The 15,000-nt window shown below is 54.3% G+C and overlaps 1 protein-coding gene across 9 annotated transcripts in view; it reads right to left on the minus strand.

The window, feature by feature from the left end:
• The window catches only part of LOC124003281 (forkhead box protein P4-like), a 209,679-nt gene that overhangs the window by 8,753 nt on the left and 185,926 nt on the right, over positions 1–15,000 (minus strand). For 5 of the 9 annotated variants that reach the window (XM_046311394.1, XM_046311399.1, XM_046311397.1 and 2 more), the window contains 4 exons: positions 10,649–10,732; positions 7,617–7,878; positions 7,280–7,356; positions 6,975–7,076 (listed from right to left, as the gene is read on the minus strand). In XM_046311394.1, coding sequence (XP_046167350.1) covers positions 6,975–7,076; positions 7,280–7,356; positions 7,617–7,878; positions 10,649–10,732 — 525 coding nt within the window. The remainder of the gene's footprint in view (positions 1–6,974; positions 7,077–7,279; positions 7,357–7,616; positions 7,879–10,648; positions 10,733–15,000) is intronic. The other 4 variants (XM_046311401.1, XM_046311400.1, XM_046311398.1 and 1 more) reach the window with 1 other exon arrangement.

Below are 15,000 nucleotides of genomic sequence, written 5' to 3' on the forward strand. Positions count from 1 at the left end.
GAGAGACGTGTAGAGGAGAGGGGCGAGAGAGAGAGACGTGTAGAGGAGAGGGGCGAGAGAGAGAGACGTGTAGAGGAGAGGGGCGAGAGAGAGAGACGTGTAGAGGAGAGGGGCGAGAGAGAGAGAGATGTGTAGAGGAGAGGGGCGAGAGAGAGAGACGTGTAGAGGAGAGGGGCGAGAGAGAGAGAGAGACGTGTAGAGGAGAGGGGCGAGAGAGAGAGACGTGTAGAGGAGAGGGGCGAGAGAGAGAGACGTGTAGAGGAGAGGGGCGAGAGAGAGAGACGTGTAGAGGAGAGGGGCGAGAGAGAGAGATGTGTAGAGGAGAGGGGCGAGAGAGAGACATGTAGAGGAGAGGGGTGAGAGAGAGAGACATGTAGAGGAGAGGGCGAGAGAGAGATGTGTAGAGGAGAGGGGCGAGAGAGAGAGACGTGTAGAGGAGAGGGGCGAGAGAGAGACGTGTAGAGGAGAGGGGCGAGAGAGAGAGAAGTGTAGAGGAGAGGGGTGAGAGAGAGAGAGTGTAGAGGAGAGGGGCGAGAGAGAGAGACGTGTAGAGGAGAGGGTCGAGAGAGAGACGTGTAGAGGAGAGGGGCGAGAAAGAGAGACGTGTAGAGGAGAGGGGCGAGAGAGAGACGTGTAGAGGAGAGGGGCGAGAGAGAGAGACGTGTAGAGGAGAGGGGAGAGAGAGAGACGTGTAGAGGAGAGGGGCGAGAGAGAGAGTCGTGTAGAGGAGAGGGGCGAGAGAGAGAGTCGTGTAGAGGAGAGGGGGTGAGAGAGAGAGACGTGTAGAGGAGAGGGGCGAAAGAGAGAGAGACGTGTAGAGGAGAGGGGCGAGAGAGAGAGATGTGTAGAGGAGAGGGGCGAGAGAGAGACGTGTAGAGGAGAGGGGCGAGAGAGAGAGATGTGTAGAGGAGAGGGGCGAGAGAGAGACATGTAGAGGAGAGGGGGTGAAAGAGAGAGAGACGTGTAGAGGAGAGGGGCGAGAGAGAGATGTGTAGAGGAGAGGGGCGAGAGAGAGAGAGACGTGTAGAGGAGAGGGGCGAGAGAGAGAGACGTGTAGAGGAGAGGGGCGAGAGAGAGAGACGTGTAGAGGAGAGGGGTGAGAGAGAGACGTGTAGAGGAGAGGGGCGAGAGAGAGAGACGTGTAGAGGAGAGGGGCGAGAGAGAGACGTGTAGAGGAGAGGGGCGAGAGAGAGAGACGTGTAGAGGAGAGGGGGTGAGAGAGAGAGAGAGACGTGTAGAGGAGAGGGGGTGAGAGAGAGAGAGAGACATGTAGAGGAGAGGGGTGAGAGAGAGAGAGACGGTGTAGAGGAGAGGGGGTGAGAGAGAGAGCGACGTGTAGAGGAGAGGGGCGAGAGAGAGACGTGTAGAGGAGAGGGGCGAGAGAGAGAGACGTGTAGAGGAGAGGGGGTGAGAGAGAGAGAGAGACGTGTAGAGGAGAGGGGCGAGAGAGAGACACGTGTAGAGGAGAGGGGGTGAGAGAGAGAGAGAGACGTGTAGAGGAGAGGGGGTGAGAGAGAGAGAGACATGTAGAGGAGAGGGGGTGAGAGAGAGAGAGACGTGTAGAGGAGAGGGGGTGAGAGAGAGAGCGACGTGTAGAGGAGAGGGGCGAGAGAGAGACGTGTAGAGGAGAGGGGCGAGAGAGAGAGACGTGTAGAGGAGAGGGGGTGAGAGAGAGAGAGAGACGTGTAGAGGAGAGGGGCGAGAGAGAGACGTGTAGAGGAGAGGGGCGAGAGAGAGAGAGAGAGAGACGTGTAGAGGAGAGGTGAGAGAGAGAGAGACGTGTAGAGGAGAGGGGGTGAGTGTGGGAAAGGAGAGAAGGGATACAGATGGAATAGAGGGCTAATGCTAGAGGTAGTATTGGAGAAAGGTAAGGGTACAGTTAGGGGGGTACAGAGGGAATGAGACTGGGGGTGGGGAGAGGAGAGTAGGGCTGTTAGAGAAAAGGATGATGGGTAGGGACTTGTGTCAAATGGGAGGTGGCGTGTGTGTGTCACAGCGGCCACACAACAGACTGGTAGTTCTTACCTTTCAGCATACACCCCTTCAGTTATTGTCCTCAATGTGATATTAGAATGCTTAAAAGTACCATGCTGGCACCAGCAGTTCAAGATAGACTCTAAAATGGTCTTATTGGATGAGCCACATCCTGTTGAATGTGAACCTGCTCTCTACCCATAAAAATACATTCTCAACCATATTCAGAACCTTGGAGAAATGAAATCATATTCTGTTTAACTCTGACTGGACACCTCTCCTTCTACTTCTCTTGCTCTCTCTCTCCCTCCCTCATCCCTCTCTCTCTCTCCCCCCTCATCCCTCTCTCTCCCCCTCTCTCTCTCTCCCCTCATCCCTCTCATCCCTCTCTCTCCCCCTCATCCCTCTCATCCCTCTCTCTCTCCCCTCATCCCTCTCTCTCTTCCCCTCATCCCTCTCATCCCCTCTCTCTCATCCCTCTCTCTCCCCCTCATCCCTCTCATCCCCTCTCTCTCCCCTCTCATCCCTCTCATCCCTTTCTCTCTCCCCCTCATCCCCTCTCTCTCATCCCTCTCTTTCTCATCCCTCTCCCCCTCATCCCCCTCTCCCCCCTCATCCCTCTCCCCCTCATCTCTCTCTCTCCCCCTCATCCCCTCTCTCTCCCCCTCATCTCTCTCTCTCCCCCTCATCCCTCTCTCTCTCCCCCCTCATCCCCTCTCTCTCCCCCTCATCCCTCTCTCTCCCTCCCTCTCTCTCATCCCTCCCCCTCATCCCTCTCATCCCTCTCTCTCTCCCCCTCATCTCTCTCTCTCCCCCTCATCCCTCTCTCTCTCCCCCTCATCCCCTCTCTCTCCCCCTCATCCCCTCTCTCTCCCCCTCATCCCCTCTCTCTCCCCCTCATCCCTCCCTCCCCCTCATCCCTCTCTCTCTCCCCCTCATCCCTCTCTCCCTCCCCCTCATCCCTCTCTCTCTCCCCCCCTCATCCCTCTCTCTCTCCCCCTCATCCCTCTCTCTCTCCCCCTCATCCCTCTCTCTCTCCCCCTCATCCCTCTCTCTCTCATCCCCTCTCTCTCCCCCTCATCCCTCTCTCTCTCCCCCTCATCCCTCTCTCCCTCCTCTCTCCCCTCTCCCTCTCTCCTCTCATCCCCTCTCTCCCTCCCCCTCATCCCTCTCTCTCTCCCCCTCCCCTCTCCCCTCATCCCTCTCTCTCCCCTCATCCCTCTCTCTCTCCCCCTCATCCCTCTCATCTCTCTCTCCCCCTCATCCCCTCTCTCTCTCCCCCTCATCCCTCTCTCTCCCCCTCATCCCTCTCTCTCTCCCCCTCATCCCTCTCTCTCCCCCTCATCTCTCCATCCCCTCTCTCCTCTCTCCCCCTCATCCCTCTCTCTCTCCCCCTCATCCCCTCTCCTCCCCCTCATCCCTCATCCTCCCTCTCTCTCCCCCTCATCCCCTCTCTCTCCCCCCTCATCCCTCTCTCCCCTCATCCCTCTCCTCATCCCTCTCTCTCCCTCCCCCTCATCCCTCTCTCCCCCTCATCCCTCTCATCTCTCTCCCCCTCATCCCTCTCTCTCTCCCCCTCATGCCCCCTCATCCTCTCTCTCCCCTCATCCTCTCTCTCCCCCCTCCCCTCATCCCTCTCATCCCTCTCTCTCCCCCCTCATCCCTCTCTCTCTCCCCCTCCCTCATCCCTCTCTCTCCCCCTCATCCCTCTCTCTCTCCCCCTCATCCCTCTCTCTCTCCTCATCCCTCTCTCTCTCCCCCTCATCCCCTCTCTCTCCCCCTCATCCTCTCTCTCTCCCCCCCCTCATCCCTCATCCCCCTCTCTCTCCCTCCCTCATCCCTCTCTCCCTCCCCCTCATCCCTCTCTCTCTCTCTCTCCCCCTCATCCCTCTCTCTCTCTCCCCCTCATCCCTCTCTCTCTCCCCCTCATCCCTCTCTCTCTCCCCCTCATCCTCTCTCTCTCCCCCTCATCTCTCTCCCCCTCATCCCTCTCTCTCTCCCCCTCATCCCTCTCATCCCTCTCTCTCTCCCCCCTCATCCCCTCTCTCTCCCCCTCATCCCCTCTCTCTCTCCCCCTCATCCCCCTCATCCCCCATCTCTCTCTCCCCCTCATCCCCCCCTCTCTCTCTCCCCCTCCCCCTCATCCCTCTCTCTCTCCCCCTCCCCTCATCTCCTCTCCCCTCATCCCTCTCTCTCTCCCCCTCATCCCTCTCTCTCTCCCCCTCATCCCTCTCTCTCCCCCTCATCCCCCTCATCCCTCTCTCTCCCCCTCATCCCTCTCTCTCTCCCTCTCATCTCCTCTCTCTCCCTCTCTCCCCCATCCCTCCCCTCATCCCTCTCTCTCTCTCCCCCTCATCCCTCTCTCTCTCCCCCTCATCCCCTCTCTCTCCCCCCTCATCCCCTCTCTCTCATCCCCCTCATCCCTCTCTCTCTCCCCCTCATCCCTCTCTCTCTCCCCCTCCCCTCTCTCCTCTCCCCCTCATCCCCTCATCTCTCTCTCATCCATCCCCTCTCATCTCTCTCTCTCCCCCTCATCCCTCTCTCTCCCCCTCATCCCCTCTCTCTCCCCTCATCCCTCTCATCCCTCTCTCTCTCCCCCTCATCCCTCTCTCTCTCCCCCTCATCCCCTCTCTCTCCCCCTCATCCCTCTCTCTCTCCCTCATCCCTCTCATCCCTCTCTCTCCCCCCTCATCCCTCTCTCTCTCCCCCTCATCCCCCTCATCCTCATCCCTCTCTCTCTCCCCCTCATCCCTCTCTCCTCCCTCTCTCTCCCCTCATCCTCTCTCTCTCTCATCCTCATCTCTCTCCCCCTCATCCCTCTCTCTCTCCCCCTCATGCCTCTCTCTCTCCCCCTTCATCCCTCTCTCTCTCCCCCTCATCCCTCTCTCTCTCCCCCTCATCCCTCTCTCTCTCCCCCTCATCCTCTCTCTCTCCCCCTCATCCCTCTCTCTCTCCCCCTCATCCCTCTCTCTCTCCCCCTCATCCCTCTCTCTCTCCCCCTCATCCCTCTCTCCCTCCCCCTCATCCCTCTCTCTCCCCCTCATCCCTCTCTCTCCCCCCCTCTCTCTCTCTCCCCCTCATCCCTCTCTCTCCCCCTCATCCCTCTCTCTCTCCCCCTCATCCCTCTCTCTCTCCCCCCTCATCCCCTCTCTCTCCCCCTCATCCCTCTCTCCCTCCTCTCTCTCTCATCCCTCCCCCCCTCATCCCTCTCATCCCTCTCTCTCCCCCTCATCCCTCTCTCTCCCCCTCATCCCTCTCTCTCTCCCCCTCATCCCTCTCTCTCTCCCCCTCATCCCTCTCTCTCTCCCCCTCATCCCTCTCTCTCTCCCCCTCTCTCTCTCTCTCCCCTCATCCCCTCATCCCTCTCTCTCCCCCTCATCCCTCTCTCTCTCCCCCTCATCCCTCTCTCTCTCCCCCTCATCCCTCTCTCTCTCCCCCTCATCCCTCTCTCCCTCCCTCCTCTCCCCCTCATCCCTCTCTCTCTCCCCCTCATCCCTCTCATCCCTCTCTCTCTCCCCCTCATCCTCTCTCTCTCCCCCTCATCCCTCTCTCTCTCCCCCTCATCCCTCTCTCTCTCCCCCTCATCCCCTCTCTCTCCCCCTCATCCCTCTCTCTCTCCCCCCTCATCCCTCTCTCTCTCCCCCTCATCCCTCCCTCTCTCTGATCAATGTCTTCCAGTGGCTGACACTAGCTCTCCTCATGAAATATCCAGGCCCATTAAAGGACATACATCTTCCTCTATATTTAATACAGGCCAAACCTCAGGATATGTCATACATATATAAATATATAAAGGTAGATAGATCTATATTTAAAGGGCCGGGTCTAGGTAGAGAGGAAGTGGGAGAATATATGATTTGCTAAATTTCATAAAAGTGAGATGCGGAGGCAAAGATATTCCTGGCTGGCATCTCTCTCCCTCCCCACCTCAGTTCAAGGCTCGGGCCGTGACACCACCTCTTCACCCCTCCTCTCGTCTGTCTCTCTGGGGGAGCTGACACTCAAATTAGATGGAGGCTTCAGTAGAAATGGGTCAGCACCTACACAGTCACGTTCCAGACAGGTGTGCGAGTGTGTGTGTGTGTGTGTGTGTGTGTGTGTGTGTGTGTGTGTGTGTGTGTGTGTGTGTGTGTGTGTGTGTGTGTGTGTGTGTGTGTGTGTGTGTGTGTGTGTGTGTGTGTGTGTGTGTGTGTGTGTGTGTGTGTGTGTGTGTGTGTGTGTGTGTGAGTCATAGACTGCGAGAGTGAGTGTGTGTGAGAATGTGTGTGTGTGAGAAACCATTGAGTGTGTGTGACTCTGTAATGACGCTGTGTGATAGTGAGGTGTGTTTCCACTGAGCTAAGTGGAACCGTCTTCGTAGGCCACAGAACTCTCCGGAAGACCAGGAGGGAGTGAAGAAGAGGGAAGGGGGGAGAAGGGAGGGAGGAAGAGGGAAGAAAAGGGGAGAGAGGGAGGGTGGAGGGAGGGAAGGGAAGGGAGAGGGAGAGAAGAAAAAGAGGGGGCGGAGGAAGAGAGGGGGAGGGAGAGAGGGAGGAAGGTAGGGGTGGAGGGAGAGAGGGGGAGGGAGGGGAGGGAGGAAGGTAGGGGTGGAGGGAGAGAGGGGGAGGGAGGGGAGGGAGGAAGGGAGAGATGGAGGGAGAGAGGGGGGGAGAAGGGAGATGGAAGGAGGGAGGAGGATGGAGGTGGGATAAGTCAAATCTAACACCTCTCTGTGAAGAAACACAGCCACATGGAGTGAGTCCACACACTTACGCACACACACACTCCACTCAGGGCATTGTGGGTAAAATGGCTTATAATCATCAAAACAGCTTGGTGTTTCAATGGCCATGTCAGTTTTTGAGGCTGCCGAGTGTGTGAGTGTGTGGGTGTGTGTGTGAGGAGGAATATTGTCTAATCTTTGTGTGTGGATGTTCAGTGTGTGTGCATGTGTCTACAGTAGGTGAGTGACCTCATGTCTATGCGGAGGAGTGTGTGTGTAAGAATGTGTGTGGACTCACCTTCCATGTGGCTGTGTTTCTCCTGAAGTAGGCGAACATTCGTGTAAACCAGTTATAGATCTCATTAAGAGTCAGCTGCATGTCTGGAGCCTCCAGAATGGCCTACAGAGAGACAGAGAGGGAACAACATTAGACAACGTCTCAACGGAGCTACCAATGGTTCACACAACTAAAAAGAGAGTAGAGGAAGGAGGCGAGAAGGATGGAAGGAGGAGGGGAGAGAATTTGAGTGGGTAGGGTAGGAGAAAAGCAAGATGAGAGGCGATGACAGGAAGAGAAAAGGAGAGTAAAAGGAGGAGACTTACATGGCGTATGAGAGAGGCGTAGGTGAAGGGAGGTCTGACGTCAGCGTTCTTATAGAACTCACAGTTCTGCGCCAGCTCTACAGAGAAAACACACACTGTGTTAGTCCTTGATAGGTGTGTGTGTGTGTGTGTGTGTGTGTGTGTGTGTGTGTGTGTGTGTGTGTGTGTGTGTGTGTGTGTGTGTGTGTGTGTGTGTGTGTGTGTGTGTGTGTGTGTGTGTGTGTGTGTGTGTGTGTGTGTGTGTGTGCGTGTGTGTGCGTGTCTGTGTGTGTGTGTGTGTATAATAGTATGCTTGTATAGATTTCCAAATGTGTGTGTTGGAGGGCTGTATGCATACCCTCTCGTATACCTGAGGCGATGGGGGTGCAGAACTTGTCAGCGATGCGCCTGCGTATGGGTCCCACGCCGTGCGGGTGTGAGTGTGAGTGTGAGTGTGAGTGTGAGTGTGAGTGTGAGTGCAGGCTGGAGGAGCTGATGACAGAGGGGCCCTGGCGGACCGGGGTAATAGGGGCGGCGGCAGAGGTGGGGGGGTGAGGTAGACCCTCGGGGTACGCATCGCTCTCCCTCTTCAGCAGGGAGCCACTGGACGCCAGGTTCAGCTGGGGAGGAACAGGATGTGACATCATCAAATAGGGACCATCATCAACAAGATTCATGGTTCCACCTTGCCCTTTGGTAGGATAGATGGACAGTTAGCTATGCTGCTTGGATTTATACAAACCTTTAATCCACATCGACACAGAGACAAAGAGACATGAGCGATGCCAGCTGGCACAAAGACTATCTATCATAAGATCACCAACTCTGCCAGCGGAGAGCAAAACAAAGACCTCAGACTCAGTTACACAGACACACAATGCAATTAGTCCTCAGTGAACAAAAACAAAACAAAGCAAGAGATGGGAGTGTGTATGTGTGTGGACGCCTCTGTGGTCACACACACAGCGGTGGCACGCTCTCCTCATGGCCCAGCTCGGCCCAATTAGGCAGAGCCCACAGAAGCAACGGGAACTGGAAACCAGTCCTCTGAGTCGCTCAGGGACACTTTTCCAAGGGCTGCTAGTTTAGAGCTAATTAAAACGATTGTGTTTGTGTGTGTGCGTGTGTGTGTGTGAGAGAGAGAGACAGAGAGAGAGGGGGGGGGGTACTCTGATCATCTCTGTCTTCTTTCCTTTCTCTCTCTCACTCATCTCTCTCTTTCTTCACCTTCCTTCCTATTTCGCCTTCTCTTATCTTTCCAGTCATGACCAGCCCCCACCTCCTACGTGTCCTCTCCCTGTCTGCTCCAGAGGAGGGGTCTGTACCATTCTGACTGATTAGGGGTCAGGCCTGTTTAACTGCTACTTCATTAGCTCTGGAAATCTGCCTCTTTCTCTCCAGCCCTTCATTCTCTCTCTTTCCATCCCCCTGTTAAACAGGTACTTCATTAGCTGTGGACCTGCCACATCACCAAGGCAACACCACAACCCTCTTAATTGAGGGCAAGCTTTGTTTCCATTATGAAGACTCCTCCCTTCCAACCCCCTCCTCCAATCTTTGACCCCCAGGCTTGTCTCCCGTGATGACTTAGGACACACCTCTTCCTGATTTCCCATAAGGTGCTAATGACAGCTGATGCTCTGCATTTGTCTCCGCACACACACACACACACACACACACACACACACACACACACACACACACACACACACACACACACACACACACACACACACACACACACACACACACACACACACACACACACACACACACACACACACACACACACACACACACACACGTCCCACCACTCCACCGCAACCATTTACATCCCCTCAAATTAAGACACTCCACTTCTAATTGACAATTAATTTCAACATCTTCATATTTTAATAAGACTCCTCGTCAATCTGAATAATGAAATATTCATTAGATACCTAATAACAGCCCTGCCTGCCTGCCTGCGCCAACCTGCCTGCCTGGCTGTGCCAACCTGCCTGTGCCCACCTGCCTGCACCAACCTGCCTGCGTGCGCCAACCTGCCTGCCTGCCTGCGCCAACCTGCCTGCCTGCGCCAACCTGCCTGCCTGCCTGCCTGCGCCAACCTGCCTGCCTGCGCCAACCTGCCTGCCTGCGCCAACATGCCTGCCTGCGCCAACCTGCCTGCCTGCGCCAACCTGCCTGCCTGCACCAACATGCCTGCCTGCCTGCGCCAACCTGCCTGCCTGCACCAACATGCCTGCCTGCGCCAACATGCCTTCCTGCCTGCGCCAACCTGCCTGCCTGCCTGCGCCAACCTGCCTGCCTGCCTGCGCCAACCTGCCTGCCTGCCTGCGCCTGCCTGCCTGCCTGCCTGCGCCAACCTGCCTGCCTGCCTGCGCCAACCTGCCTGCCTGCCTGCGCCAACCTGCCTGCGCCAACCTGCCTGCCTGCGCCGCCTGCCTGCCTGCCTGCCTGCGCCAACCTGCCTGCGCCAACCTGCCTGCCTGCGCCAACCTGCCTGCGCCAACCTGCCTGCCTGCCTGCCTGCCTGCCTGCCTGCCTGCCTGCCTGCCTGCCTGCCTGCGCCAACCTGCCTGCCTGCCTGCCTGCCTGCCTGCCTGCCTGCCTGCCTGCCTGCCTGCCTGCCTGCCTGCCTGCCTGTGCCTGCCTGCCTGCGCCAACCTGCCTGCCCAGAGACACATCCATCAACAGGGCAGACTGACTGATGGCTCGCACACACACACACACACACACACACACACACACACACACACACACACACACACACACACACACACACACACACACACACACACACACACACACACACACACACACACACACACACACACACACGTAATTATGACTATATTATTACATGTTTTATTACTGGGACCTCTGCTCATATATGAATCCAGAACAACAGGCTGTATACATATATTGTAAACTAACAATTAACTCTATAGATAACCCTAATATATGAATAAATAAATTGTAGTCCACATTTGTAACACTCATCAACAAGGATGCAAACACCAAGCCTGACTGGACACACCCCAAAGCTCAGAAACACAAATATACCTTAGTGGCATCTGCTACAGCACAGTGAGAGGTGAGAGGTGAAAGGTGAGATGTGAGAGGTGAGAGTTGAGAGGTAAGAGTTGAGAGGTGAGAGTTGAGAGGTGAGAGTTGAGAGGTGAGAGGTAAGAGTTGAGAGGTGAGAGTTGAGAGGTGAGAGTTGAGAGGTGAGAGGTGAGAGTTGAGAGGTGAGAGGTGAGAGTTGAGAGGTAAGAGTTGAGAGGTAAGAGTTGAGAGGTGAGAGGTGAGAGTTGAGAGGTGAGAGTTGAGAGGTGAGAGGTAAGAGTTGAGAGGTGAGAGGTGAGAATTGAGAGGTGAGGTACTCACAGGTTGATTGAAAGGCTTTGGCTCCGAAGGGCGCATGTGCAGGTGGGTCATCATCGCCTGCAGTCGTTCACTCTCCTTGGACAGCTGAGAAACACACACACACACACACACACACACACACACACACACACACACACACACACACACACACACACACACACACACACACACACACACACACACACACACACACACGCACACACACGCACACACACAAGGACAGTGAAATTACACTTTTTTAGTCAATGATTACTATTGTAATAGTAGAGGAGCACAGCAGTAAGGGAAATACGTCATTCTACAGCTTTGCTACAGGCCCCATTCACATGTCTAGACTCAGGCCCCATTCACATGTCTAGACTCAGGCCCCATTCACATGTCTATACTCAGGCCCCATTCACATGTCTAGACTCAGGCCCCATTCACATGTCTAGACTCAGGCCCCATTCACATGTCTAGACTCAGGCCCCATTCACATGTCTAGACTCAGGCCCCATTCACATGTCTAGACTCAGGCCCCATTCACATGTCTAGACTCAGGCCCCATTCACATGTCTATACTCAGGCCCCATTCACATGTCTATATACTCAGGCCCCATTCACATGTCAAGACTCGGGCCCCATTCACATGTCTAGACTCAGGCCCCATTCACATGTCTAGACTCAGGCCCCATTCACATGTCTAGACTCAGGCCCCATTCACATGTCTAGACTCAGGCCCCATTCACATGTCTAGACTCAGGCCCCATTCACATGTCTAGACTCAGGCCCCATTCACATGTCTATACTCAGGCCCCATTCACATGTCTAGACTCAGGCCCCATTCACATGTCTAGACTCAGGCCCCATTCACATGTCTAGACTCAGGCCCCATTCACATGTCTAGACTCAGGCCCCATTCACATGTCTAGACTCGGGCCCCATTTACATGTCTAGACTCGGGCCCCATTCACATGTCTAGACTCGGGCCCCATTCACATGTCTAGACTCAGGCCCCATTCACATGTCTAGACTCGGGCCCCATTCACATGTCTAGACTCGGGCCCCATTTACATGTCTAGACTCAGGCCCCATTCACATGTCTAGACTCGGGCCCCATTCACATGTCTAGACTCAGGCCCCATTCACATGTCTAGACTCAGGCCCCATTCACATGTCTAGACTCAGGCCCCATTCACATGTCTAGACTCAGGCCCCATTCACATGTCTAGACTCAGGCCCCATTCACATGTCTAGATTCAGGCCCCATTCACATGTCTATACTCAGGCCCCATTCACATGTCTATATACTCAGGCCCCATTCACATGTCTAGACTCAGGCCCCATTCACATGTCTATACTCAGGCCCCATTCACATGTCTAGACTCAGGCCCCATTCACATGTCTAGACTCAGGCCCCATTCACATGTCTAGACTCAGGCCCCATTCACATGTCTAGACTCAGGCCCCATTCACATGTCTAGACTCAGGCCCCATTCACATGTCTAGACTCGGGCCCCATTTACATGTCTAGACTCAGGCCCCATTCACATGTCTAGACTCGGGCCCCATTCACATGTCTAGACTCAGGCCCCATTCACATGTCTAGACTCAGGCCCCATTCACATGTCTAGACTCGGGCCCCATTTACATGTCTAGACTCAGGCCCCATTCACATGTCTAGACTCGGGCCCCATTCACATGTCTAGACTCAGGCCCCATTCACATGTCTAGACTCAGGCCCCATTCACTTGTCTAGACTCAAGCCCCATTCACATGTCTAGACTCAGGCCCCATTCACATGTCTAGACTCAAGCCCCATTCAAACAACACTGTTTGTCTTGACATTAACAGACTAGAGACTTATTCTGATGCTGATTCTCACACTGTGGACTCTTCATAAAATCCAATCAAGCCACATCAGTGTCAATGCTTCCCATCACACCAGTAAAACACAGATATTTAGGAGAGGGTGTGACGTACAAGAGAAAGAGGCACCCCCTTCATCTATGATTTAACACGTGTGTAGTGTGTATGAGTGTGTGTGTGTGTCTCTGGGCTGTTCTCACTGTCTCACAGCACCAGTATCCCCAGGCAGAGAGAACCCCCTCCCCACATACACCTAACACTATCTCACACGTTATACACACACACACACACACTCACACACACATTACCCTACAGATACACTAGTCCCCGTTTGACATTGCTAACTGGCGTTTAGAGGGAGCTGCTGTGCAATAGCCTGCGGGAAACGTGTGTGTCTGTATGTGTGTGTCTGTATGTGTGTGTCTGTATATGTGTGTCTGTAAGTGTGTGTCTGTATGTGTGTGTCTGTATGTGTGTGTCTGTACGTGTGTGTCTGTACGTGTGTGTCTGTATGTGTGTGTCTGTATATGTGTGTCTGTATGTGTGTGTCTGTATGTGTGTGTCTGTACGTGTGTGTCTGTACGTGTGTGTCTGTACGTGTGTGTCTGTACGTGTGTGTCTGTATGTGTGTGTCTGTATGTGTGTGTTTATGACAGAATGTGTGTGTGTGTCTGTACGTGTGTGTCTGTATGTGTGTGTCTGTATGTGTGTGTCTGTATGTGTGTGTCTGTATGTGTGTGTCTGTATGTGTGTGTCTGTACGTGTGTGTCTGTATGTGTGTGTCTGTACGTGTGTGTCTATGTGTGCCTGTATGTGTGTGTCTGTACGTGTGTGTCTGTACGTGTGTGTCTGTACGTGTGTGTCTGTACGTGTGTGTCTGTATATGTGTGTCTGTAAGTGTGTGTCTGTAAGTGTGTGTCTGTATGTGTGTGTCTATGTCTGTATCTGTATGTGTGTGTCTGTATGTGTGTGTCTATGTCTGTATCTGTATGTGTGTGTCTGTATGTGTGTGTCTGTACGTGTGTGTCTGTACGTGTGTGTCTGTATGTGTGTGTCTGTACGTGTGTGTCTGTACGTGTGTGTCTGTACGTGTGTGTCTGTATGTGTGTGACTGTACGTGTGTGTCTGTATGTGTGTGTCTGTATGTGTGTGTTTATGACAGAATGTGTGTGTGTGTCTATACGTGTGTGTCTGTATGTGTGTGTCTGTACGTGTGTGTCTGTATGTGTGTGTCTGTACGTGTGTGTCTGTATGTGTGTGTTTATGACAGAATGTGTGTGTGTGTCTGTACGTGTGTGTCTTTATGTGTGTGTCTGTATGTGTGTGTCTGTATGTGTGTGTCTGTACGTGTGTGTCTGTACGTGTGTGTCTGTACGTGTGTGTCTGTATGTGTGTGTTTATGACAGAATGTGTGTGTGTGTCTGTACGTGTGTGTCTGTATGTGTGTGTCTGTACGTGTGTGTCTGTACGTGTGTGTCTGTACGTGTGTGTCTGTATGTGTGTGTCTGTACGTGTGTGTCTGTACGTGTGTGTCTGTACGTGTGTGTCTGTACGTGTGTGTCTGTATGTGTGTGTTTATGACAGAATGTGTGTGTGTGTGCATGAGAGGCCTGCAGAAGCTGGCTGAATGAGACCAGCAGTAGGCTGTGTATTAGGGCAGCATTGAGTGAAGTGTGTGTGTGTTAATCTGTGTGTAGGTACTGTAACAGAGTGAGTGGTGATGCCTGTGCCTGGCTGAGGTAGTTGACATGGCAGGGGAAGCAGAGAGGACCGGAGAGCTGATGTGATGTGACACCGCCTGCCTCTTTGTCACGTTGTGTTCCCCAGTGGTTGCTTCAGGCGTGGGACTAAACACTGTTTACCAGGGGCACCAGGGCCACGGCTAACCCTAACCCCAGCTCCAGACCCAATACCCTGGGCTTAACACCATGCTGTTTGGGGGTTATTTTGGGAGTGTGTGTGTTTGGCTGCTGGGAGAGAAGAGGGATGTGCCTAATAGACGGGCCGGAAACACACCCATACACTCTTCATCATCTTGATGTGTTCCTCTGACGTCTTGTGCCTTTGTGGGGTAGAACAGTATGAGAACCATGATACATGTATGATTCAATGCAGTGATGTAGCTGGGTAGAATTAGGGGGGAGGTGGCTGAATCAAGTCTCCTCCTCCTTCTCCTCAGTAGTGAGGGACTGGATTGGTCTGGACTGGACTGGGCTGCACTGGGCTGGACTGGACTGGGCTGGCTGGACTGGACTGGACTGGGCTGGGCTGGGCTGGGCTGGGCTGGGCTGGGCTGGGCTGGGCTGTACTGGGCTGGACTGGGCTGGACTGGGCTCGGCTGGACTGGGCTGGACTGGGAGGTTTATAATTGGGGCCTGTGATGGCAGATTCCATCTTTTAAATTACAAGCTCCAGTGCTTTCTCTAACCCCCACCCTGACTCAGACAAGTCACAGTCACAGAGTGTGTGTGTGTGTGTGTGTGTGTGTGTGTGTGTGTGTGTGT

Source organism: Oncorhynchus gorbuscha, linkage group LG18 (assembly GCF_021184085.1).
Source record: "Oncorhynchus gorbuscha isolate QuinsamMale2020 ecotype Even-year linkage group LG18, OgorEven_v1.0, whole genome shotgun sequence".
Lineage (NCBI taxonomy): Eukaryota > Metazoa > Chordata > Actinopteri > Salmoniformes > Salmonidae > Oncorhynchus > Oncorhynchus gorbuscha.